Source organism: Onychostruthus taczanowskii, unplaced genomic scaffold, assembly GCF_017590055.1.
Source record: "Onychostruthus taczanowskii isolate IOZ18803 unplaced genomic scaffold, ASM1759005v1 scaffold19, whole genome shotgun sequence".
NCBI classification, from domain to species: Eukaryota; Metazoa; Chordata; class Aves; order Passeriformes; family Passeridae; genus Onychostruthus; species Onychostruthus taczanowskii.
Genome location: NW_024499128.1, coordinates 2650944 through 2675469, shown reverse-complemented (window position 1 = coordinate 2675469; position 24526 = coordinate 2650944). Strand labels below are relative to the sequence as shown.

The 24526-nt window shown below is 46.0% G+C and overlaps 3 protein-coding genes across 4 annotated transcripts in view; 2 read left to right on the top strand and 1 right to left on the bottom strand.

Moving 5' to 3' along the window:
* The window catches only part of CARHSP1 (calcium regulated heat stable protein 1), a 34720-nt gene extending 20979 nt beyond the window's left edge, over positions 1–13741 (top strand). For both annotated transcript variants that reach the window (XM_041401440.1, XM_041401441.1), the window contains exon 4: positions 12093–13741. In XM_041401440.1, the coding sequence (XP_041257374.1) occupies positions 12093–12255 (163 nt within the window). In that variant the 3' untranslated portion in view covers positions 12256–13741. The remainder of the gene's footprint in view (positions 1–12092) is intronic.
* Positions 13742–14267: 526 nt separating this feature from the next.
* On the bottom strand, positions 14268–21932 carry PMM2 (phosphomannomutase 2). The gene is made up of 8 exons (XM_041401439.1): positions 21854–21932; positions 21521–21632; positions 19652–19728; positions 18987–19078; positions 18212–18311; positions 17682–17757; positions 16436–16551; positions 14268–15413 (listed from the first exon to the last, which is right to left on the bottom strand). Exons 1-8 carry the CDS (start codon positions 21917–21919, stop codon positions 15309–15311), a joined length of 744 nt encoding a protein of 247 aa, XP_041257373.1. The 5' UTR covers positions 21920–21932; the 3' UTR covers positions 14268–15308.
* A 51-nt stretch (positions 21933–21983) lies between these two features.
* On the top strand, positions 21984–24192 carry TMEM186 (transmembrane protein 186). Its single transcript, XM_041401438.1, has 2 exons — positions 21984–22169; positions 22566–24192. The coding sequence occupies exons 1-2, from the start codon at positions 22089–22091 to the stop codon at positions 23301–23303; spliced, it is 819 nt and encodes a 272-aa protein (XP_041257372.1). The 5' UTR covers positions 21984–22088; the 3' UTR covers positions 23304–24192.
* Positions 24193–24526: the final 334 nt, after the last annotated feature.

Below are 24526 nucleotides of genomic sequence, written 5' to 3'. Positions count from 1 at the left end.
TCTGCTGTGCCTTCTCTACCAACTGCTCTCGACATTTCAGACACAGTCTGGTTTATAATCTGTCATCCTTACTCCAGCAAAGAGGGGTTATGCAGATCTTACTGGCAGCAATAGATGATGCAGTTCTTTTCCTGTTATTATTATAAATCTGTTGAGTTAAAAACTAGAAGATGATCCTTAAATCTCTTAGAATAAGCTATGAGTTTTGCCCAGACCCAGAAACTTGCATTTACCTGAAGCAAATATTCCATGCAGTGTCTAGTTTAAATGTAAAGATTTATAACACTGAAAATTCATTACTTTTACTTTGCACTGCTTGTACCATTATTAAACTAAAGGTTAATTGCCTTTACTGTTGAGAAGAGTCACACTTTATTACTTCCTTGAATTTATCTAGCTTAGGTTGTGACCAATTTATAGTTAAAGCTTTCTCTGTTAAAGGGTTCATTAGTACTTGAACCCTTTTTGTCCTGAGCACACTGAGAACCACCCCCTCTGAATTTACCTTTTGATAAAATAAGCAGATAAAGCCTTTTAAGTCCCTTGCTGAGAATTTTTCTCCAGTCTAAGCCAGTCTTTGCACGCTTAGAAAAGAGACTGAAGAATTTAAGTATAATTTCAAGACTATACACTGTGCACACTTTCAGTGTAAGGAGATAAAATCTCCTCCAGTTCTGCTCTGTTTCTCTTTCTGTATATCCCATAATTACATTAGCCCTTTATCCCCAGTCTTTGCTTACCTGCTGTGACCTCAGCATCCTCTGCAGTGTCAAAGTTTGGTGCAGTCCCAGATCCAGCCTGGCATTCCCAGGCTGGCTGCATTCCTGATTTCTGGATGTGCAGCTCCTGGTTTGGCTGCAGAGCAGCACATCCTCCTGGGACAGGCCCTGCCTGCCCAGGGCTCCCCAGCACACCCCATGCCTGCACTGCCCTTGGTGTTTATGGCCTGGCTAATCTGCAAGGTTTAATGAGCAATTTTAATATTTGTTCCTAGGCTGAGATGTTGACCAGAGTTGGGGCTGTTGGTCTCTGAGGGTGTGTGTGTTAAGAATGATGTTTATTCTCCTGTAACCTCTTCTAGATCTACCACCAGTGTTATTTTCCCTATTGCATTGTTCAGTACTTGAGTATTCACAGTACTGAGGCTGTATAATCCTTATTTGTTGTTCAGAGTGGTTATCCAGTGGTAAGTCAACAAAAGCATTCCCAAACCCACTCCCATTGCCCCAGCTGTCTTTCCTGGTTGTGTGTGCAGCATGTGTCCTTGGAGAAGGAGCACGTGGCTTTCCTCCAGGTTTCTGGAATGTTACTGTACCATGGGTGTTGACAACCCAAAGCTTTATAGGGCATATGGGTGCAAATAGGCTGTGACTTGTGTTCAGCCCAAGGAAGTGACATTTCATATCTCTTTTCTCTTTTGTCTAATGCAAATGCACTATTTCTCCTCATTTCCAGAATAACTTAAAAATAGCATTTCCTATGCCACAATTAAAAAAAATTTAACTGTGAATATCTCGCCTGACCTATACAGTTACTGATCAGCAGGAGTTTAGCTACAACAGCCTTCTCACAGAAACATGAATTTTCAGCCTTCTAATGAATTCCTTTTAAAGAACTGTCTATTTTCAGTCCTCTTTTTTTTTTTCTCTGTACATTTTCTCTTCCAACTAGTTCAGTAAAATTTTCTTCAGTTATGTGAAATTATTCCTTTTAAAACCTTGGAGATTACTTTTTGATTGGGATTGCTGTTCTGTCTCTACAAAATGTGAACTGCTCTTTCAGGTTCTTATCCTACGACCCAACACATCTTTCTGTCTTGGACTTGATTCTGGGTGCACGAGGTGCTCCTGCCCTCAATTCCCCTCCACTCAGTAGAAACTCCAGAGATGGTTTTTCTGTTTCCCTGTTTAAGACTCCCATATGTCTCCTATGCTGAGGTCCCAAGTGACATTACAAAAATAGCTTTGTGTGCTGTGATGTGTGGTGCTCTGTGCGAGGCCCCTGTGACAGGAGTCCCCTCTGGTGGGCTGTGCTGTTGGTGCATTGCTCCCATCTGCTCTCAGACTGCTTTGCCTGGGAGCCATCAGTAAACTGCACTGGGGTAACCATGCCCTCAGTGTGCTGTGCCACCCTCCCCTTCCTGCCACCCACTCCCTCCATCCTAAAGCACCACTCAAGGAGCCAAAAGGTTGTAAAAGTTTATAGCCAGCCTCACTTCTGGAGGTGTTTTCAGTGTGTTTGTTTGGCTGACACAGGAGGTTCTCTGCTCCTCCAGCCTCGCCCAGCCGTGCCCCCCACCACCCTTGTCTGGGGAGGCAGGGGCAGAGCTGCTCTGTGGGCAGGGTGAGAGGCTCTGGCCCCTCAGACACAGCCACGGCACCAGCCTGGCTGTGTGTTCTCAGCTGTGTCATTTCAGTCCAGCTCTCACACCAGGATCAGGCTCCGTGTGCTGTGGTGTCCCTGCAGTGCAGCAGGAGCAGGCTGCAGGGCACCTCCTGTACCCCATCCTGTACTGCTGGGAGGTGCCTTTCTGGCAGAGGCTTTGCCCAGCCATGGTTGGCAGTTCCATGCTGAGGGTCCTCTCCCTCCCTGGGCCATCTCCTCCTGCCACGAACAGGCTCTGAGCCTTTCTGGTGTTTACTGACTTGGCTTTCAACATGGACCTCCACTTCTCCTCCCATCCCACAGCAGGCAAACTATGCCCTTCTTCTGGTACAAACTGTGTTTAAAGACTATTTTCCTTGCACTTTCAGAAACATCTAAGCAAGGTTAGTTCATATAGATTTTGTAGGACTGAAGTGTTTTGTATTTTTACAGCTTCTCCAGTCAATTCTGCTCTCTTGAAGTCAACAGCAGCTTTTCTGTTGTGCCAGGAATGGGCCACTGTTTTAAATGTTTCACATTAGGTACTGTCTCAGAGCTTCATTTCAAAAATAGCTGATGTTTCTGCCTCAACCTGTTAGTGAAAAGTGCTATTATTGAAGTACTGAAGGTTTCAGCACATTGTGTTCTTTAATTACTCAGAGTATATTTCAGTTGCTGGAAGCAGCTTTTAGTGCTGGAGGGTGATGGTGTCACTGTCTTAATTCTGATGCAAGGCAACACTGGAAGGACGAATTAGTAATGCCTTTCATTTCAGTTTATTTCACAGTGAATTTGATAGATTGCTCTTTATTAACTGGAATTGCTTTTTGTGGCAGCATTCTGTAAGCAGGCCTGTGGCTCAGGGGACTCCAGTGACTCTGGTTTGCACAGAGTTTTGAGATCCTCCTCATGTTTATCAAGTGATTCTTTTCCCTCTATTTATTCAATTAAATCTGAGTGTGAGAGAGGTGTTAGTCTGTTCACTGTCTCAGTGTGGTACAGGTATCTTCTCCTGAAATGAAAGCAGATTGTTTCTCCTGAACTCTTCCCAAAAGCTGGGATTTCAGGAGCTTGGATGAAATGGTTATGTCAGTTTGGATTCACTAAGATAGACTGATCCTCTGTGCTCATCACTAAGCTGTGATGATTAGTGAAAGTTTTAAGCATAGGGACCAGCTGCCTATCTTGTAGATTACTATGATTTTCGACATAAACTTTTAATTTGAGGAATTAAATTATTTTCTTTGCTAAGCTGTGAGGTTGTACTTTAGTGAAAATGTCTTCCATAGGATGGGATGTCTGTTTCCTGTAAGTTTCTTTATTTTTTGTAAGATAATAACAACACTTGGCTTGGCATTTCCTTCCTATAAGTGAGCATTAGCCCAAAAATAAAGTCAAATGTATATGGCATTCAAAAGCTTCACTTGATGTCTGCAAAATTTTTTGTGTATCTGTGCATGAATGTGGACATGCAGACATGTTTTATGAGTGGAACTTGCACTATAGCTGCTTTATTGTGTTGGACTTGTGAGATGGGGGTAGAAATATGGGGTCACAGAATTGTTAGGGTTGGAAGGAACCTGTGGAGAACATCTAGTCCAATGCCCCTGCCAAGGCAGGGTCAGCTAGAGCAGGCTACACAGGAATGCATCCAGGTGGGTTTGGATGTCCCCAAACAGGGAGAGTTCTCCCTGGGCAGATCCAGTTGCCTTCGACATAAAGAATTCCTTCCTCATTATGAGGTGGAACTTCTTGTGTTTAGTTTATGGCCATTGCTCCTTGTCCCGTTTCTGGGCACCACTGGAAAGAGCCTGGCACCATCCTCTTGGCAACTGCCTTTGAGAGAATTAAATCCAGTGAGATCCCCTCTCAGTCCTGTCTCCTCCAGACTGAACAGGCCCTGCTCCTGCAGTCTCTCCTCACAGGAGATGCTGCAGACCCTTCACCATCTTGTGGCCTCTGCTGGGCCCTCTCTGGCAGCTCCTTGTCATTCTCCTGAGGAGAATGGCTGCAGGCTCACCTCCCTGTCCTGCTGGCCACGCTCCTCCCAGTGCATCCCAGGGTCCCAGTGGCTCTCCTGGCCCCCAGGACTTGCTGCTGGCTCGTGGTCAGCTTGTCACCCACCAGCACCTGAGTCCCTCTGCAGAGCTGCTCTCCAGTGGGTCAGCCCCAGCCTGTGCTGGCTTTGAAAGGTGTTTTTTGTCTGCCTGGCTTTGTTTCAGTGAGTGGCTCTGAAGGCTGCAGAGATGATTTGTTTTGGTGTTTGATGACACTTGTGTGGAGCCACTTCTCTTTTTTAACTGATTGGGTACAAGTGAGTCCTGCTCCCTTGTGCTTGCTGGAGACAGTTCTCAACTTGGTATAAATAGCTGTGCTAGGGAAATGTCATGGCTCTTTGGTGTGATAAGGTCTTGTTTTTCTCAGATTCATGCTTCACCCCTCTCTAGAACAAACACAAAACATGCTTGCTGTAGTGAATATAAACCCCTAGCTGGCAAGCATGGAGGCAGAGGAGTTGCTGAGATAGTAATTCAGATAACATCTCTGGAAAGCAGGAAGCAAAGGCAAATTCATTTGCCTGGAGTGAATTTTTTAAAAAGCCCTTAATTGCATTTTTAATAGCGACATGTACTGTCAGTGCTTCCATTTCCACCAGCATGTAGATGATCCACTGTCCATCTCTGGAAAGCAGGAAGCAAAGGCAAATTCATTTGCCTGGAGTGAATTTTTTAAAAAGCCCTTAATTGCATTTTTAATAGCGACATGTACTCAGTGCTTCCATTTCCACCAGCCTGTAGATGATCCACTGTAACCAAACTGATGGTGTTGTTACAGCACCAGTGTGAGAGCTTTATCCTCCTGTGTCACCTCCTTGGCTCCTGTTCCCTCCTAGGAGTACGTCACACTCCCTGCTGTGGTTGTCACCACACGCAGTGGCTCTGGTGGCCTCCCTCTCACCCTCCTGCTGTTGCACCTGCAGCTGTGGCATGTTCCCAGAGGGCAGACAGGACTCCCTGCAGTGCTGGCTGGTGATGTCCCCTGCCAGGTGCTGCCTGTGCAGGCAGGTTCACATCAGCTTCCCTTCCCAGCTGGGCTGCTGAGGCATGGGGGGCCTGGGGAGCATGGGGGAGCAGATCAAGTGTTGTGCATTAGAGCACTGCACCCACTCTTCTGCTTCCAGAGCATCTGGGAGTGGGCACATGATGGAGATGGTTTGTGCTCCAGGCTTTTGCATTTATCTGGGACTTGGCCTGAAGCCTGTGTACCTGCAAGGGCAAGGCAAGGAGGTGGCTCACCAGAGAGCAGTGATGGATGAATGACCACACTCTTGGTTTTTTAAAAGATTTTATTTTGCAAAAGCAGCATATTTAATGAAAAAGAAAAAAACATGCAGTGCTTGTGGGTTTTCTGCAGTTTGCCAGCACTTGGCTCTGAAGGGGAAAATGCTGCATTGCAGAGAGGCCTTCAGGCTGTCCTTCAGGCTGGATTCCTGACCCGTGGGTAGTGATGGCTCTGGAGGATTGGTGCTGTGCTTCCCCAGGGACACTGGCACACAGCACCCTGCGGCCCCAGGGACATCCTGTGCTTGCTGTGCTTTACTTCTCCATGGTGTGATCTCGGGTTTTGCCTCCAGTGTCTGTGACTCAGCAGGCTGAGCACTCGGGGGCTCTGGCTGGGCTCCCAGGTGGGGATGGTCCCTTTCTGCTGTTGCATTCCAGCTGCTGGCTGTGCTGGAGATGCATTTCCCTGCAGGGAGAACCCAGCTGTGTCCCTGCTGCACCGAGGAGCTGGCTCTGAGCTCCTTGTGTCCATGGAGAGATCATCTTTTCATGCTCCTTCCATTCCTCTCATTTCCTCCCACATCACTGTTTGGTGCAAAGCATTAGTGCCACATCTCCTGGCTTCTCTGTGGTGCTGTCTGAAACAGGTAAATTATCTGGGGTAGGAAGGACAGGCAGCAGAATTCTAGATCTTTCTTGAGAGGGGTTTGGGAATGAATAGAATATGGATTATCTTTTTCCTAAGGGTTCTCCAACCCCCAATTGGGTCAGAAAACTCATTTTGCAGTGGTGCATGCAGGAGAGTCAGGTTGCTGTGGTCATTATTGCAGCAAAGTCTTCTCAGAATCTTCCCCTCAATGATCCAGACTGTAATAGGTGAGAGCCACGGTGGCACTGCAGGCTGCTGGAGGATGGGGGCTCTGTGCTCAGTGAGCACAGGGTGTGGCTGCCCCTGCTGTGGTTCCCAGATGCACACAGCAGGTGGGATTGTGACAGGATCCAGGCTGGCTGTCTGCAGGAGCAGGTGTCTTTGTCTTTGCCACAGAGGCATTCCTGGAAAGCTCTCCTGTTCCTTCCTCACGGGGTGTCTGTGCTGCCTGGGCTTGAATTAGCTGCTGGAAGTAGCTTTGGAGCCATAACTATCCCTGAATAGGGATTCAAGCACCAAGAGGATGCTCCATCCACTGCACTGGGAGAGAAGTGCAGCTCCTGGGAAATTTCTCTGCAACAGCACAGGGGATCCTGGAGCAGTGACCTTGGATATGAACTGCTGGGATTCTTCAGTGTCTGAGCCTCTTCACTCTTGTCTGTCCCAGTCACTGGTGTGACTGGTGGGGACAGGCAGCCCTGCTCCTGCCAGCCAGCTCCCTAAGGTCACTGCTGGCTGTGTGGTGGCTGCTGGGGCCCTTGGCTTGCACAGGGAATGCACGGGAGGGCACTTGGGATTAGTAACTCACAATGGTTCATTATTCTGTTGCATCTTGCTGTTAAAGACACCTCAGGTTTCTTGAGACAGGTGTTAAATGAACTTCAAGAAGCCCAGGAGGTAACAGAGCCCATGGAAGTGCTCCGTGGTGTCATCCATGGCACCTTCTCCATGGCAGGCTTGGTGACCAGCAAAGCTCGGAATTCACTGAAAACTCTTGTTCCAAAATGGTTCCACGTGACTTTAGCTTTGTCCCAAGAGGTTTAACTAGAGTCCTGGAATATGAATAGCAGCTGTGAGAAGGAAGAACTAGAACATTCCTTATTTAGGTAATTTCCTAATGACCTCCCAGTTCCCTAAAAATAGTGCAGGATAAAACGCTCCACCATACCAGACTGGCACTGAGCTGGGAAATGGGAGGTGCTGGATAATCTAAAACTCACTCTATTGTGTCTCTCTCTGACTCTAACATCAGGGAAGCATTTCCTATTTTTAGCTTGAATTTGAAGTTGTTGAAGTGTCTTAAGATTCCTGGGTATGTAGATATTCATTATTTTGAATTGAAGGTGCACTCCAATACCTCAAACAGCAGTGGAAACCTCCACATTCCTCTAGATCAACATTTAATATGTATGGAGGGTGAAAGTAAAAAACCACAGATCTAAAATTATTTAATCAATATGTAACATCAAAAAAGTCCATGTTTAACTTCCTTTACCAAATTTTCCAGGTAACTTATATTATTTACAGGATGTCTGTTGCAGGCTGAGTCTGTTCCAAGAGCTCTGTTTACTCTCTCTGATCTTTTCCAGTTTGTTTCCTGCCCAGTGCTTGAGGCTTGCTTCCTGCTGGAGGATCTTCCCCCAGCTCTGTGTGGGGCTCTGCCTGCACTGCCATCATCTCACACCATCTTGTCCTTTCTGCGTGCCACCACAAGCACTGCAGAACCTGGATGTGTTTGTTTCTCCTTCCAAGCCTCACAAGTGGTGATAGCAGGGCCGGAGTAGGTCTGTGGCTGTCCCAGAAGCAGCTTTTGGTGGCAAACACTGCCCAGGGGACACTGTTCACTCTCAGCTCTGCTCAGGCTGCAGACCTTTGTCCTCTTGCTTTCCGTGTGCACCGGGGGCAATGAGCTGATGATCTCACGTTTGTTAGGCACCAAAAATAACTAGGGATCACAAACCTGCAGGACACAAAAGAATGTCTGATCTGTGGGAGGAAAGTTTAAAGGCCAAAAGCAGAAAATGAAATTGGAGATGTTTGTTTGGCCACAACCTTTACACACAGCTGTGCAAAGGACAGGCCTGGCCTTGGTGGGGTAGGGTCACCTCAACAAGTGAGGAAGGACAGCAAAGTAGGAATCAGATGAAGCTGTCCTGGGGTTGAATGAGGTTTTATCACCAGCTCCAGTCACCTGTATTGTCAGCTTGGATAAGCAGTGAAACCAAGAAAGGATCTGATGCTGTCAGCATAATGCTCAGCCCTGCAAGAAATGCTCTCTAGCAGAGAAAAGTGCACCTGCCTGGTCTGGGTGATGCTTGGGGCTCTGCAGACTCTGGGCATAATCTGATCCCTTCAGCAGAAGGAACATGAGTATTTAACCTCATGATTCAGCATAAGAAATGTGGGCCAGTAAATATTTTGGGTTTTTTTTTTCTTTTTCCTTGGCAGACCAGGGCCTGGCATAGGCAGTGCCCCAGAGTCACCTCCCAAGGCCTGAGGGACATGGTGGCTTTCAGTGTGTCCTGCAGTCTGGGCCTTGGCTTCTGCTCTCCCTGGCTGCAGCGTGGGGTGTATTAGCCATGTTCTGTGTGTGTACTGATTCACTTGGGCTTATTTCTTGGAAAAGCAGAATCACTTTGTTACCAGTGTACCTGCAACACACATCTTACCAGAACCTTCCAGGTACATATTCATATTTCCATTTAAATAAAACATATCCTAACAAAACACCCACCCTTTCTAGTGCTCAAGCTGTACTTCTTCCTCACTTGATTTTGAATATTCAAGAGATACCTAATTTACCTCCATTTTTCAGGAGCTTAAAGCTTTTTTATATTGGTGCTTCAGGAAACTGTGAATCCACTTTCCTTTTGCATTAACCATATTTACCTACTTCTGTAGATTTCAAACGTTTATTTTACTAACCGTGGCTTATCCTGTTTTACAGGAGCTTTTAAAAAACATGTAAGGTTCCTGTTTGTTTAAAAAAAAAAAAAATTCAGCCAAACCTGAGATCCCTTCCTGGGCAGGGCATCCGTTTGGTTGGGACGCTGTGCAGGGTTGAGGAGTTCCTGCTCCCTGCAGGGCCTGGGGCTCTGCAGTGGGCAGTGGGTGGCTGGAGCACCAAGGGGAGATGCTGCTTTAGTTTTAGTGGTTTTAGCTTTATAGCAAGATTTTTCTCTTCTTTCTTTTTTTTTTTTTTTTTTTTTTTTTTTTTTTTTTTTTTTTTTTTTTTTTTTTGCAACAAAGGATCAAGGTTCCTTGAGATTCAAGAGGTTTAAGTAGGAAAGGTGATGTCATTTTTTTTTTTTTATACACCACTTTTATTTTCACTTTTGGTTTGGCTCTTTCAACCCTTTCCTGTGTCTCTTCTTGGGGTTTTATGTCCCCTCATCATGTTCCAGTACATCCTTGCTGCAAAACTGCTGTTTCAAAGTCAGGGTAAACTTCTGGGTTTTGCTGGCAAATTCCTTTGGCACTAGAAAGGTAAATTAGTTTCTGCTCCTGGAAGGACAGTAAGGGCTGGGTGTGCAATCCCTTCACACCTGAAAGGACTTTAAACCTGTTGGAACAGGGGGAAGTGGGGCATAAACGGAGGCAGTGACTGGAGAGGACAGCCACAGCAAAGGTCAGACGTGGGAGCCTGCCCAGTGTGATCCTGGGCTGGGCTGACAGGGTGGCCTGGAGACTTTGGAGGTAAATAAAGGTCAGCTGGATCAGCCTGCATGGGCTGGAGAGGGCTGTCAGGTCTGATGAAGGAGGCTTTATCTTGATTTTTCTGTAAATATTTCTTCTGCCTTCAATTTAGTCCCATTTTCCCAGGCACTGCTCTGAAGGGTTCAGCTTCAGACATGCCCTCCTGAGTCTGCCACAGTCAGGGGCAGCTCTGGAGTCGAGGTATTTCCAGGGAAATAAAGTTCGAAGGACTTTAATCCCTCAAACATTTCAAACCCCAGCCTTGGGAATGTCTTTAGCTCCTCCTAGCAGGTTTTAGATTAATATTTAGATACAGGAGCATTTTCAATATCATGTTGATACAATCAGCTAGCAAACAATGACTTTTCTTTTGAATTTCCCATGGGAGAAATCTTGATTTAGGGGTCATTTTTATCTTCCCTTGTACATGCCTGGTTACCCTGTCCTGTCTGGCTTGGGCTGCTGCTGCTTCAGCACAGGCTGGCACAGCTCCCTGAGCAGCCCCTGCAGTGCAGGGCTCACCCAGGAGCCCTCAGAGGGCAGGGGCTGGGGAGAGGCAGTGCTGGGGATGAAGCTGGAGAAGTTTTGCAGAGCTCAGAGGAGAAGCAAACTCTGATGTGAGGTTAGAACTGGCAGTAGGGGCCAGTGTGTTTACCTCCCATCAGTCCTGCCAGCCTTTCCTGCAATAGAAAAGCCCTAAGATCAATGGGTCACAAAATGAGAGTGGATATAAAGGGCACTGCTAAAATCTGAGATCCCTGCTGTTAACAAAACATGGGGTCAAATTCCTGGGTGGGGTGAGCATGCTCCCAGTGTGCTCTCAGAGAAGGCAAATACCAAATTCAGTGTTGCACTACAAACTTCTGACCTAGACCACTTTTTTTTTTTCCTGGACCCAAATCTGGACTCCAGTGTAACAGGAGTTCCCAAGCAAGTCACACCAATTAGGCATCCAGTAGAATTTGTTATTAGTGTTGCTCTGTTCCCAAATACAGATACTGCTGAGAAATGCTGAAAACCTTCACTGAGAAGTGTAGAGACTGGGCTGTCAGGGCAGGGAAGCTGAGCTTGTATGTGCAGGTACATTTAAAGAAAGGTGAAGTGGCATCTTCTGTTCTGTCAGAGCCTCGTGGCAATGCAGGAGGGAGGAATCTCTGCCAGTGTTCAGTGGCACATGCTGGGACTTCCATTACAAAGCTCTGATCTCAAACACAGGGTGCAGGTGAGGAGGGCTGTTTGCAGCTCTCTGTGTCATCAGCACCTTGTTCTGAACAGAAGGTGAAGCCCTTTTGGCATCTCCCAGTGATTCCAAACACGGGCTCACGTGCAGTAGCAAATGCACAGTGCAGGTCATTCAGCATCCCCTGGCACCACTCTGGGGGAGGTGAGGCCAGCTAGGAGCCTCCTGGAAATCTCCCTGAGTGCTGGGTGGGTGTTTCTGCAGGCTAACACATCAGGAGAACAGAGGTCTATTTTCTCACAGCAGGTAATTTTGAAATATCTGATACCATATCTCACTTGGGCTCCTCTTTTATGTTATACCACAAAGTGTGTTATGGTGGAATAATCTAAAGGGAAAATTTTGCCATTACATGGTACAATTCTTTTTAAGAAAAAATGAAAAAAAACCCCAATCTTCAAAAGCTTAAGTGGGAGGAAAAAAAAAAACAAGCAAAAAGAGATCAATTTTCTTTAGTTTAAAAACCATATCCCCGAAGAAAGTGGCAGCCAGTGGCAGCCCTGCCCTCTAGTGCTGTTGCAAGCGAAGTGTTGGTGCACAGTTCTCAGTCCAAACCTGGGCTCACCTGAGTATTCTTTAAGGCAGATTAGAGTGGGGATTTTTGTGAGTTTTATTGGGTTTTATTTTGTACTTCTTGTGGTTGGTTGGTTTTTTAGGGCAATGGTGGCGTTTATAGTATTTTCATAGGATTTCACTGCAAAACAACCAAAATCAGCCTCAGACTTTGACAGATGACAGGCTCTATAAAATCCCTGAAGTACTTTGAGCATCTAAGATAACAATTATAATAAAAAATTCAGTCGGCTGCAAAAGAGAACGAGTGTTTCTGTGATTCATGACTAACTGGAGCTTCCCTCCACAGCATTGAGGGCGAGTACGTTCCCGTGGCGGGCGACGAGGTCACCTACAAGATGTGCACCATCCCTCCCAAGAACGAGAAGCTGCAGGCAGTGGAGGTGGTGATCACTCACCTGGCCCCTGGCACCAAGCACGAGACGTGGTCAGGGCATGTCATCAGCTCCTGAGGTGTCCCCTGGAGCGTGGCTGGGCTCTGCTCAACCACTGGCTGCAGGACCTGGCTGAAGAATACTGTGTGTGAGGAAATACTGCATTGTCAATAAAGCAGAAGCAGGCCCAAATTACCATTTTTTACAGCTGGCCTGATTTAAAAAAAAAAAAAAAAAAGGCAATTCAAATGCTAATGAAAAAATATCTAGCGTAATGTGTTTACAAGAAATGTATTTAAAGAGACCTAGTTTGTGTGCTCGGTGGAGGAGGGGAGGTTTGGGTTTTCTTTTGTCTTGTGAACTGATTCCAGGAAATGCCCAGGGGAAGGGGGAGAGGTTTCAAGGAGAGCTCTTCTGGTGCAGATGGTCCAGCACAACCCTGAGCCCTGGGTGAGCCCTGTGCTCCCTGGGCTGCTCTCCCAGGGCTGCAGTACCTTTATTGCTGATAACAGTGCCTGAATGCCTTGGCCTGACTGACAGAGGTGTTCATTGCTCATTTGTTTTCCTCATGGAAGGAAGTTCACAAACAGAGCAGCTGCCACAGGGTGGAAAATTTCCAACAGGTGGTTATGCTCCAATGCCCATCAGCTGCACCACTGCAAATGGTGTGGCTGCATGGTGTGGAAACTTGTACTGGTAAAGCTGGGGTTGTTTGTGAATTTACTTAGGTGCCTTGATGGTTGATTAGCAACAGATTTTATAGGCCAGTATTTAAAAAAAAAAAAAATCCATCCCAAATTTAAATTTGCTTCTAGGTAAGTGGTAGAAAACCATAGAGTAGTGGATACTTCATAGCCTCTGAGTGTGTCTGGATTTTGACCAGGCTGAAGATTTGCCTTCAGGACTGCATCCAGCTGACTGCCGTGGTGTGCCAGGGGCAGGCAGGACAGCTGCACTGCTGCACAGCAGGTGTGTGCTGCCCCTGTGCCTGTGTGTTAAACGCTGTGCGAGTTCCTCTGCAGGCTCAGCTGTCCTGGTGGAGTAAATTCTGTGTCCGTTTCCCTGGCAAACTCGCTTGGTAGGATGTGACAGGGCCAACCTTCCCCAGACTCTTCATGTAGTTGTGCTACTAAATTGGTTTTGTTCCTATTTGCCTTCCACATTTTTTTTTCAAATTAAGCATTTTTATCTGTTATTTTCCTAACAGTGGATTTATATTGACTTTGCAAATAAAAAAGAGAAAAAAAAAAGGCACAACTCTTGTTAGTTGTATAAAACAGTGTAGCTTCAGTTGTGTATTTGGAGCTTCACCAAGAGGTGCTGGCTGTCCTGAGCCTTTCACAGCAGCTGATCTGCCCAGGTGTGATGTGGGGTCAGGAACTGCTGTGCTGGCTTGTTTTCCCTTAGCTGTGCCTGTGTTACACCATGGTGTACTGGGGGTTTGGGTTTGGTTTGGTTTTGTTTTTTATGACTCATAAGCCTTGGTAGTGGTGGGTTTATCACTGTGCAGCTTGTTGGAATATCAACCCCTGCTTTCTTTACAATAAATGCAACTATTTCAGTGCTTTAGTGTGTTTCCAGTCTGCTCCCTGGGTGGCTGATGCTGAAGAGGATCAGCTTTAAAGAAGGGGACAAGGCAGGTGCCTGCACATGCACTCCTGTGTGGTGACTTGTTTTATTTAAGGAAATGTTTTCACAGAAACAATTAGGAAATAACAAGGCCAGCACACGTCAGAGGAGGCTCCCAGGACACAGCAGCCAGAAATGTTGTGTTTGGGGCTGAAAACAACAAATGCAGCAGCTCTTAAATAGTCTGTCCTTAAAGAGCATTCCTACACAAGGGATGGTCCTGGTCCCAGGTCAGCTCCCACTAAAACAGGAATTAGCTGGGGAAGAAGTGGTAAAACAGTTTTGGTGCATGAGGTGCACTGCACTCCCCCTCTGTTTTTGTAAGCCCTTTTGGGGATTTCAGGTGGTACACAAACATTCTATTTTCTGCATTTTTAAAACTGTGCAAGTATCCCATGAACCTGCAACTGGAAAAATTCACATTACTAATTTCTTTGTACAGACAGGCAGCATGTAACAGGTCTGCTTCAAGTATTTTATTTTCCATAATGACAAATCAAACCAGTATTTTTTCATGATAAAATCAGATTTTATTCTCCTTTACTAAATCAAACCGTTTATACTCAAGATTACTTTCCTAATGCCAGATGAGAAAAGTAATACTAACAGTTAGACAGTGTCAGGCATTGACTTGAATTTTAATAGAAACAAAATTTAGGTCATTTTGTAGTATGAAAAAATCTCACCTACCCTAAATGCCTTAACCGGGAATCTCAGAAAATGATCAGAAAGTGACAGAAATATATTTTGCTTATGCGCTGAAGTTATTTTAATTAATTTTTAGATTTAAAAAATCGAATGATTTTTTAGATTTGGTCTGCACTGAGTGTAGGTACCATGACCTGACTTGTGCTTTGGCACCACATCCATCCAGAGGAGGGAACTCTGGCACCAGCTGGTCCAGCATTCCCAGGGATGGTAGTCAGGGACTTCTGGTTCAGTGCCATCTTCCCAATCCCAGGAAGAAATAAAACCTTTCCCTTTTACTCATCTTTCAGTTTTAGACAAGAAACTGTCTTACAATTCATGTTAATTCATATAGCACAAGGTAAGTATTTAAAAAAAAAAACCCTGCATCTTTTAAAAAGCTGCCTCAACATAAAAAACTAGGGATTAAGCCTTGCAGGCCAATTTTGAGACCATGAATCAACTAGAGGCAGATTATGCCTCCCCTTCACTCCCTAAATTGCAATTAATACAGGTATCTTAAAAACCAACCCAAAATTTAACCCAACCCAAACCCCAGAACCAAGCAAAAAGAAAACAATTTATGTGACTGGAAACTGAAAGGATGGTGCTAAATGAGCTCTGCTAAATGAGCTCTGCTGTGTTCCCCCACTCAGCAAGGGGTCTTCAATGAAAACATTTCCCTTTAGTAATGACTGACCTGCAAAGCACCTGCTATTCATGACCAATTACAAAAAGCCAATACAGAATGAAGATGATGTTTCAAGTTATTTTGCTGTTCTAACCGTCCTGGAAGTGTGAATTCTGGAAGTCTTTTATTTAAAAAATAGCTCTTCACAGATTCTTCTTGTATCCTGTGGGGATGTGACACTGTAGCCTTCTGTTCTGGAGTCTGTGAAAATTTCATAGTCATTCCCTCCCTGGAAGCAGAAGAGGATTTAATTTTATTTAACATAAAACACAGTCACAAAAAGGGACAAATAAAAGGATACAGGGAAAGAATGGACTTTTTCCAAGGGCCTGCAGTGATCAGGCTCAGTGAACAACAGCACTGCCCCTGTATGAGCACAGGTGCCCAAAATCCATAGCTTCATTCCCTAATTTCTGTTTGCCACACTGCTTCCACGGGGTCAGCATCAGCTCTCCATACTTCAACTCTCTGGAAATGCTGCACTGCCACTTAGAGGATTTAAAATGAACTGTCTGTGAGCTCTGTGCCAGAGGGACAGGTGATTACTTTTGCAGCTCATGTCAGGGGAAAAAACCTTTAATTTCAAGCTTGTCTTTTTCTTATAAAACTTTATCTTTTAAAATTTATAAAGTCCTGTGGAATTTAAGAGTTTTATAACCGTGACTTCTTATCAAACCAAGCCTTTCCTTATAAAACTTAGCCTGACACTGTCTTTTGGCCATATTCAGACAGCTTTAATTTCAAGCAAGTCCTTGTGCTTGGCAGTGCCCTCACTGGCTCTTGTCAGGTCTCTGTTGAGGATTTTTAAAAGCCTCTGAATTGCCCTGCAGAGCTCTGCCCCATGATAAGGAACAAGGGACTCTGTTCAGTTCCCCAGGGTGGTGACAGACAGAGCGGTGAGCAGAGGCACAGTGATAAGTAAAACAGGAAATAAATATGTTTAATAAACACCAGCCAACAAAAATCAATCTACACTGACCAAGCAGGACAATCAGTTTCACACAGCCATGTCACCTAGATGTTTAACAGAATTACACAAGTTCAATTTTAAAACATCCTCTGTTAAGGCAAGAACCCTGTGTTCAATTCAGGAAACAAGGAAAACCTCCCATCTGCAGCCAGGTAAACATGGACACGTTTATGCCCTGACTTCAGCTCTTGTCAGCATTAAGGTTACAAGGTTAGAACCTGCACTCCTTGAGGTTTAATTACAGCAGCTCTCAAATTAGTATATCAAACTAATGTACTCACTGGCATGGTCTTGTCTCCAAAGAAATAAATAGTCTTGTATCCATCCTTGGCAACAATTCCTAAGCAGTACCTTTTATCCCAGCCATCTGGGAACACATCGATGCTTATCTGCCCTCCTAGGAGAGAGAGGAACCAAGACTTGTTTCATTTCAACAATGTATTTCTGAAGGGAGAGGAAGTGAAAGAAAAACCTAAACTGGGTAAGATTTTAGGTAGAGGGAGCTTTGCAGAAGACACAGAAATATTGTGAGATACTGGAGTTAAGTCCTGCAAGTACAGAAAGTGTTTTATAGGATATCAGTTATTAGAAACATGATTCAGAGATTATTTATCCATTCATGCTCATCCATGTCTGAGCATGTTCCCAAATACTCACTGCTATCCAAATGAACCTTTTAAAAGAATTACATTTGACCTCTTTACTTTTAGAAAGGAAGGACACATGAACACAGCCACTGATATATTTACAGCCATAAAATCGTAGGCAAAATACTTTCCAAGGCTTTCAGAGTAGGAAAGGGGAGAAATCAGCCCTTTCAGCAGCTGTTCCAGTGCTGAACCCTTGGCCTTCACCAATACTAAGAGCATGATTCCCATGAAGCAGGTGTATTTACAACATAAATATAAATACCTTACAAAAGGTATTTACAACATAAAGGAGAGAGGAGAGCTGCACTGCAGATCACTTCTGCCTTAGTGCTTCAGCACTAATGCCAACCATACTTTGCAATTCTGAAAAATAATAAAAGGCAGGAGTGTGGTAATGCATTAGGAGAGAAGGTAAAATAAAAATGCATCAAAAATTAATTCTCCCTTATGATAATTTTTTTTTCCTTAAGCTTGCACTTGCTTTTGGATTCTTTCCTTCCTCCCACACAATGCAGGTATAGCTGAAGAACCAAGGACAACTGGAACAGCACTGAGGGAGTAGCTCTGATCAAAACTGATTCACAGAAACAACTCTGACTAATCTGAAGCATCTAATATGCTCCAAAATGAGCAGAATCTGTCACACAACTGACATTAAAAAACAATGAACCGATGACAAGAAATGAAGTTCTCTTTGTTGATGGATTTCAATTAAAATGTCCCAATAAAAGCCTGAGAGGAAAAAGAGGCTCAGTCTTGCCTGCAAGCATCCCCAGAGAAACCTGTCACACAAATGAGATGGGATGTCACAGCCATAAGAGAGTATGACTTAAATGAAATTTAAATTAATTGATGTTTTAAATGGCAAAAGTCTTACCTATTGAAAACGTGAGGCCTTTGCCTGCAAATTCTCTTTGTAGATCAGCTACAAATTTCTCTCTTATATGCTCCTTCTGTTAAGGAAAAAAAAAAACCAAAACCCATCAACAGTTACATGCTGTAACTGTGCTGATTTACCAATGAAAAGATAACCTAAAAACACCTCTAAAAAAGAATGGTTTTATTGATTTGAATGGACCCAGGCTGGTTACACTACAGAGGACACTGAGAAAGAATGGTTTTACCTAGGAGAGGGTTTTTTAGACACTCCATGTATAGAAGCAGGATGTTCAGTACTCTGGATATTGGATTAAAAACATGAGCCAAATCCACCCTTCTGCAAGTAATCCTTGCTATTCCAACAAAAAAAAAACCCAAAACACTATTTACTTCCTGAGGTCTGAATAAGGAAATTAGTTAAAAAGGAATGAAAAGGATTAAAATGAAAAAAAATTTGCACAAATTATAGAAGTTTTTAAAACTGCCTCCTCCAGGAGAGCTGGGTATTTTTCAAGAGTTGTAACTCACTTTATCAAGTTCATAGAACTCAAGTCGTTCTTCCTGGCTGCAGCTTCTTCCAATGGGGGACACATTTAACATCCCATTTCTGAACTCAATGAAAGTGCCTCTGCAAGGGAATTGATCAACAAGACAGAAAATAGATGAGAAAACTGCTCAAAACACTAAATATCACAGTAAATTTCCATTTAACTCTAAAGGCAGTGGGAATCAGTTGCCTCACTACATGCAGGTACCTCTGGCACCAGTAAGTTTTTTGGACTTTGAATCTGGCAACCTCATCATCATCCTTACTGGCTTTTGAAAGTACCATTTGGTTTAACAAGTGTGCCTGGAGCATCCCATCAAGCTGAGAGCCTGACAGGCCAGCCTGTCAGTCTGGGGTGAAGCTGCAGAATTCCCAGCAATGGGGGCAGTGTCCTGCCCTGCCTCACACAGCACATTTCAGTCTCTGCACAGCTGCACCTCACACATCACACAGAGCTGCTCTGGCTGCACTTCTCACCTCTGGAAAGCACTGTGCTGCTGAATTCCAAACATGGCAAGGGAACACTCCTACTTCAAAAGTGAATCTCCTTCCTTCTGACATGAAAGTGCTGAATCAGTATTTCAAGCCCTGTGCTCCAGCTGGGAACCTGTCTTTGTGTGCATGGACAGAGCTCTGTTCACACACACAGTGCTGTTCCCCAAGCAGAAATTACTCATTTTTTTGCTGACACCCTGAGCTGAACTTTATATCCCCCACGGAGAACAGGACCACCCTGAGATGTCTGTGTGCACATACCTCTTCTTTGGCAGTTTAATCTTTGCAATGTAACTCAGGCAGTAGTTGATGACATCTTGAAGGATGTCCTCGCCCAGGTGGCCCTGAATGCTCTAACAAAACAAACACCATTCAACCAAGGGTCCAGAATCTGAGATTCTAAAAGCAAGTCACATGGAGAACACACACATTGGGTAATCAGGCATGGTTAATACCACAGAGAAACAAACATGCCTTCAATCAGTAACATCAGCTGATGCTCATGTGGTACTAACTAAAGGCTCTCATTTTTCTTTTTGTTCATTTTGTAACACCAAATTGTTCTTTAATATGATTCCTAGTTGTACCTGCTTCAGAAGGAAACTGTGCCACAGGAGCAGCCCTAAACAAAAAGCTGCATTTAATGTCTGCTACAGCCAAGCATGAAGAAATGGAGCTTGCTCCTGCAGTAAACTGGAACCACTGGTCAAGGCAGCAAATTCAGCCAGGATCTCTAAGTGTTTGCTCTCCATTATTTATGTTAAACATTACATGCCAGATGAATGATCCATTAACAGGACTAACACATGAAAGCAGCAGCAACTTTGGTCTTTGAAAGGGTGATTACAGAGGACTACACTGTACAAATAAATCAAAGTCTTGTTTAGAAAATGTCTTTTTCTCACTATTGGAAACTTCACACTTACCTGCTTGCTCAGGAATTTCCCATCTTTGTATGCTACCAGGCCATTTTCTGAGAACACATAGTCATATTTTTCAATCACTGCAAAAAAAGCAAAAAGACAGTAAGTCATCATTTCCCCACAATGCTTAAGGCAGAATTGTCTTAAATGTTAATTAGCTTAAAATACAGCAAACATTAGCTCCTAAAGCATAAAAGTTTCAGCAGCACAGCATGAAGCACAAGATTAATGCTAGTCCCACTTCTCACTGTGATTAACACACACCTGAAATCACGTGAAGTCATTTGACTTACCTGTGGTTTTACTTAGAGGGATACAGCGCAGCACAGCATGAAGCACAAGATTAATGCTAGTAGGGACACAGGTCTTTGCATTAAATGTAAAGGAATGACCAAACAACTGGCACATGGCCTGGCTTGAGAGCAAGTCCAATACTGCCCTTTTAGGTTTGTTTCCTCAGTGTCACTGATCTTCAGCAGATGCCTGGGAGCTGTGAGTCTCAGCACCACACAAGATGATGTGGTTTACTGGAGAGCACTTGGACCGCAAACCAACTGAGCTGTCTGGGCACTACAGGAGCCTATCACTGGCATCAGTTAAGGGAAGACCATAAAGAATAACGGACTGAGGCAAGAGTCCATAGACACAGAGCCCCACAGTGAACACAACCAGGTCCTCAGGGATGTGCAGGACAGCTGAGCAGCCCACAGGTATGGCACACACACACAGGGTATGGCACACACACACACGGTATGGCACACACACATACACACGGTATGGCGCACATACACACGCACACGGTATGGCACACACACACACGCGGTGTCGCACACACACACGGTATGGCACACACACATACACACGGTATGGCGCACATACACACGCACACGGTATGGCACACACACACACGCGGTGTCGCACACACACACGGTATGGCACACACACATACACACGGTATGGCGCACATACACACGCACACGGTATGGCACACACACACACGCGGTGTCGCACACACACACGGTATGGCACACACACATACACACGGTATGGCGCACATACACACGCACACGGTATGGCACACACACACACGCGGTGTCGCACACACACACGGTATGGCACACACACATACACACGGTATGGCGCACATACACACGCACACGGTATGGCACACACACACACGCGGTGTCGCACACACACACGGTATGGCACACACACATACACACGGTATGGCGCACATACACACGCACACGGTATGGCACACACACACACGCGGTGTCGCACACACACACGGTATGGCACACACACATACACACGGTATGGCGCACATACACACGCACACGGTATGGCACACACACACACGCGGTGTCGCACACACACACGGTATGGCACACACACATACACACGGTATGGCGCACATACACACGCACACGGTATGGCACACACACACACGCGGTGTCGCACACACACACGGTATGGCACACACACATACACACGGTATGGCGCACACACACACACACACGGTATGGCACACACACACACACACGGTAAGGCACACACACAGGGTATGGCACACACACGGCTGCCTGTACCCAGCAGTGTGAAAAAGCCCTCCCGAGGCTCTGCCACCAAGGCAGGCTTTCACCATCAGTAACAACCTCTAAATTTGATATCCAGAGACCTGCACAGTGCAAACAGGCTGCGATTCCCGAATGCCGGGCACTAGCTCCCCACAGCCTGGGTACACCACAACACCACCCGGAAGATAATTAAAAGCAGGGAAGATTAATGGAAAGGGAAGAGGGGGACGAGCGGGGTCCAAGCTCCACGTGCCCCTCACGCTGCCCGGCCCGGCTGCACCAGCGCGGCCCTTACCGTCCTCGCCCAGCTGCTCACGGATCTTGGCCAAGTCCGAGCCGCCCACCACCCCCACCTTCAGCTTCTGCCGCAGCCGCTGCAGGAACGCCGCCATCTCCGCCGAGATTTTCTGGGGTCCAAAACAGAGCCGTCAGATTTGCCAGAGGCCAGCGCCTCCATTCCGCAAGCAGCAGCCCAACGGCGCAGCGCCGCGCGGGGCTTTAAGCAGCGTTAAATGAGTTAAGCGTGCCCACGGAGCCCACGGCACAGGGCATGCGGCGGGCCCCGCGGGCGGGACGCGCTGCGCCATCCGCCCCGCTCCCCCGGGCTCGCAGCCCGTCCCGCACTCGCCTGGCGCGGCGCCGTGAGGGTGCCATCCACGTCGAACAGGCAGAGCGCTGCGGGCGGCGGCGCCATGGCTGCGGCATGGCGGCGGTGAGGGCCGGGGCTGCCGGCGTGGGCTGTTCCCCCTTGTCCTCCTTCTGTCCTTTCCCCGTCTCCTTGCCTTTCCTTGTCTCCATCCCTGTCTCCATCGCTGTCGCCATCCCGTCGCGGGCCGCTCGGTGTCGGGTCCTTGCACAGCCACATGGCCGCGCGTGTTGCAGCATGGCGGGGGCAGCGCGGAGCTTCCCTCCCGCCTTCGCTCCGCAGTTCTGCACGTCCCATGGTCTGCTCCCTCCTTCGGCCTGATCGTGCTCTCCTCCCCTTTACCGTGCTTAGTCCACTTTTCTGTTTCCCTAAAACTGCTGTTGAAGTTGTTTAGCGAGTCGGCGGTTTCAGCAGCTTTGCTGGGGTATCGCGCAGCCAGCGAGAGGCGGGGTGGGCAGGGGTCGGTCACTGAGTCACTGATACCAGCCCTGCTAGCAAGGTTTTCCCTCTGTCTGCAGGGAGGGATGCGAGCACGAACACCAGTTTCCTACCAGAGCACTGGTTTAGGGTTACAGTGACTTTAGTGTCACTTTACTTGTGCTTTATTGTTTGTAGGGGCCCGAGGGACCAACTCTGAGCTCGCTGGTTGGGTTTTAGAGACTCAAAGATGACCCGTGGCAATGTTACCTTACAGGCTCGGCTCTGCACTGCTAGGACTGCAGTCTGCACAGCAGCAGCTTTCGGGAGATCGCTACAGAAGGAGCTCTGGACGAGGTCGTGGAGAAGGGAAGCTGCTCGCCTGCCCTGGATTTTTGGTTCGTGGGAGTGTTTGCAGTCACAAACCCAGCGAGTTCATGGTGTCAGGAGTTATCTCAGGAGACCACGAGAGCCGTCTGTGTGTCTGTCCCACTTGGCCCCTGCTGCAGTGGTCCAGCAGAAGGCTGTGGATGGGAGGACAGAAGAGTTCAAACTGGTCTACAGGTTCCCAGGGATAAAGTACTGCAGGGTCCTGTCGAGGCTGAAGCTGCTGCAGACTGCCACCTCCATGGTCATGCTGCCTCCCATCTGCTACCTCTACCTGCAGGGCCAGGTGTCCCAGAATATCCTCCTCTACACAACTGGCATCGCTGTCTTTGCTGGGGCAATGTTGTATGGTATGAGCTACTTTTTCAGAAGGATTATTGGATTCATCTACTTAAGTGAAACTGGACAAACTGTCAGAGTGGCCCACTTGACATTTTGGGGAAGACGTAATGATATTTACTGTCCCATAGAGACAGTGGTGACTTTGGATGAAGTTGGAGATAGCAAGGATGAGCTACTCCACCAGTTCAAGCGGTATAACAGTACAGATACTTTGTATTTTACAATTAAGTATGGCCAGATTGTAGACAGACAGAAATTTGCTCAAATATTTGGAGAATTTGTGTGACACAGCAGCATTTCCAATGACTTTCCATGTTCTTTGTGTTTATTGTTCCATGAGGTTTAAGTAGTTTACCAAACTAGACATCCCTGTCCTTTTCCTGTGCAAAGCCTGCTGTAAGTGCACCCAGTGTAGAGAGTCACAGTGGTAAGGCACAGCCACTGGATTAAAGGTCTTGCAGCTTGTGTGTGGTGTGAGGAGTGTCTGTTCCATGTGGGATTCAGTAATGTCACAGCATTCCAAGCCTGAACTGTCCTTGGAATGTGCCATAGGAGGCCAAATTACTGGGGCTGACCCTGGCTGTTTGATTCTCTTGGCCTCTTTGGTGGTTATGCAACATGAAAAATCTCTTGAAATGAAATGCAGGAGCTGCCAGAGCATCCTCAGTTCAAACTCAGTGTTTCTTTCAGCTAATTTCAGGTTGGCTGGGAGTCTCTGGAAATTAAAGCTGGTCTGGTACATCCATACGATGGGTACTGCTCACATATCAGTGCAATTGAGGGAACTGGGAAGGTGTGTGGGCTGTCCTGGCCTCAGGAGGGTCCTCCAGGATGGGAGTGAAACTGGGCAAAAGAGACACTGGCAGCTCAGCTGTTAAGTTAAAGGCTGGGACAATATTTCAGGAGTGTCTTACAGAAATTGCCATTCTTCATTGGAGTGGGAAAACCAGCACCTGTCTCCATGAAGGACTGTGGTCTTATTCCATGGTACTGGTATGATTTCTCCTTTTCCAAAACCTTGGTAGAAATGAGGAATTTAAACCCGAGAAAGAACCAAACATATCATCTATAACATATAATACATTTTTTGAATTGTCAGAAGCAAGATAAATCCTTACACCCCTCTTCTAGTTCTAGCTTCATTTGAAACTGGCAAATAAACTGACTCTCACCAATAATCTGGAGTGTTCTTTCCTTATTTCTTCCTCATGTGAAGTGAAATCTGTTTCTTGGTGGATCAGCAAAGGATCAGTTAAGTAAATTGCCATTTAAGTGCACAGGATAACCCTGAATTACTATTTCTCATGTTTAACTTTTCCTAATGGGGTTCTGTGAGTTTAAATTTTGGCTGACACTGTGTAGCACAGCAATATCAGAAGAAATGCAAATGTTCCTTGGTGTAAATATCATAGCAGCAAAATACAGTGGGTTGTACAGGTATACTGCATTTCTTGGAGGTTTATCTTCATCAGAATGTATTTAATAATGCACTAATGGTTCAGTTCAGGC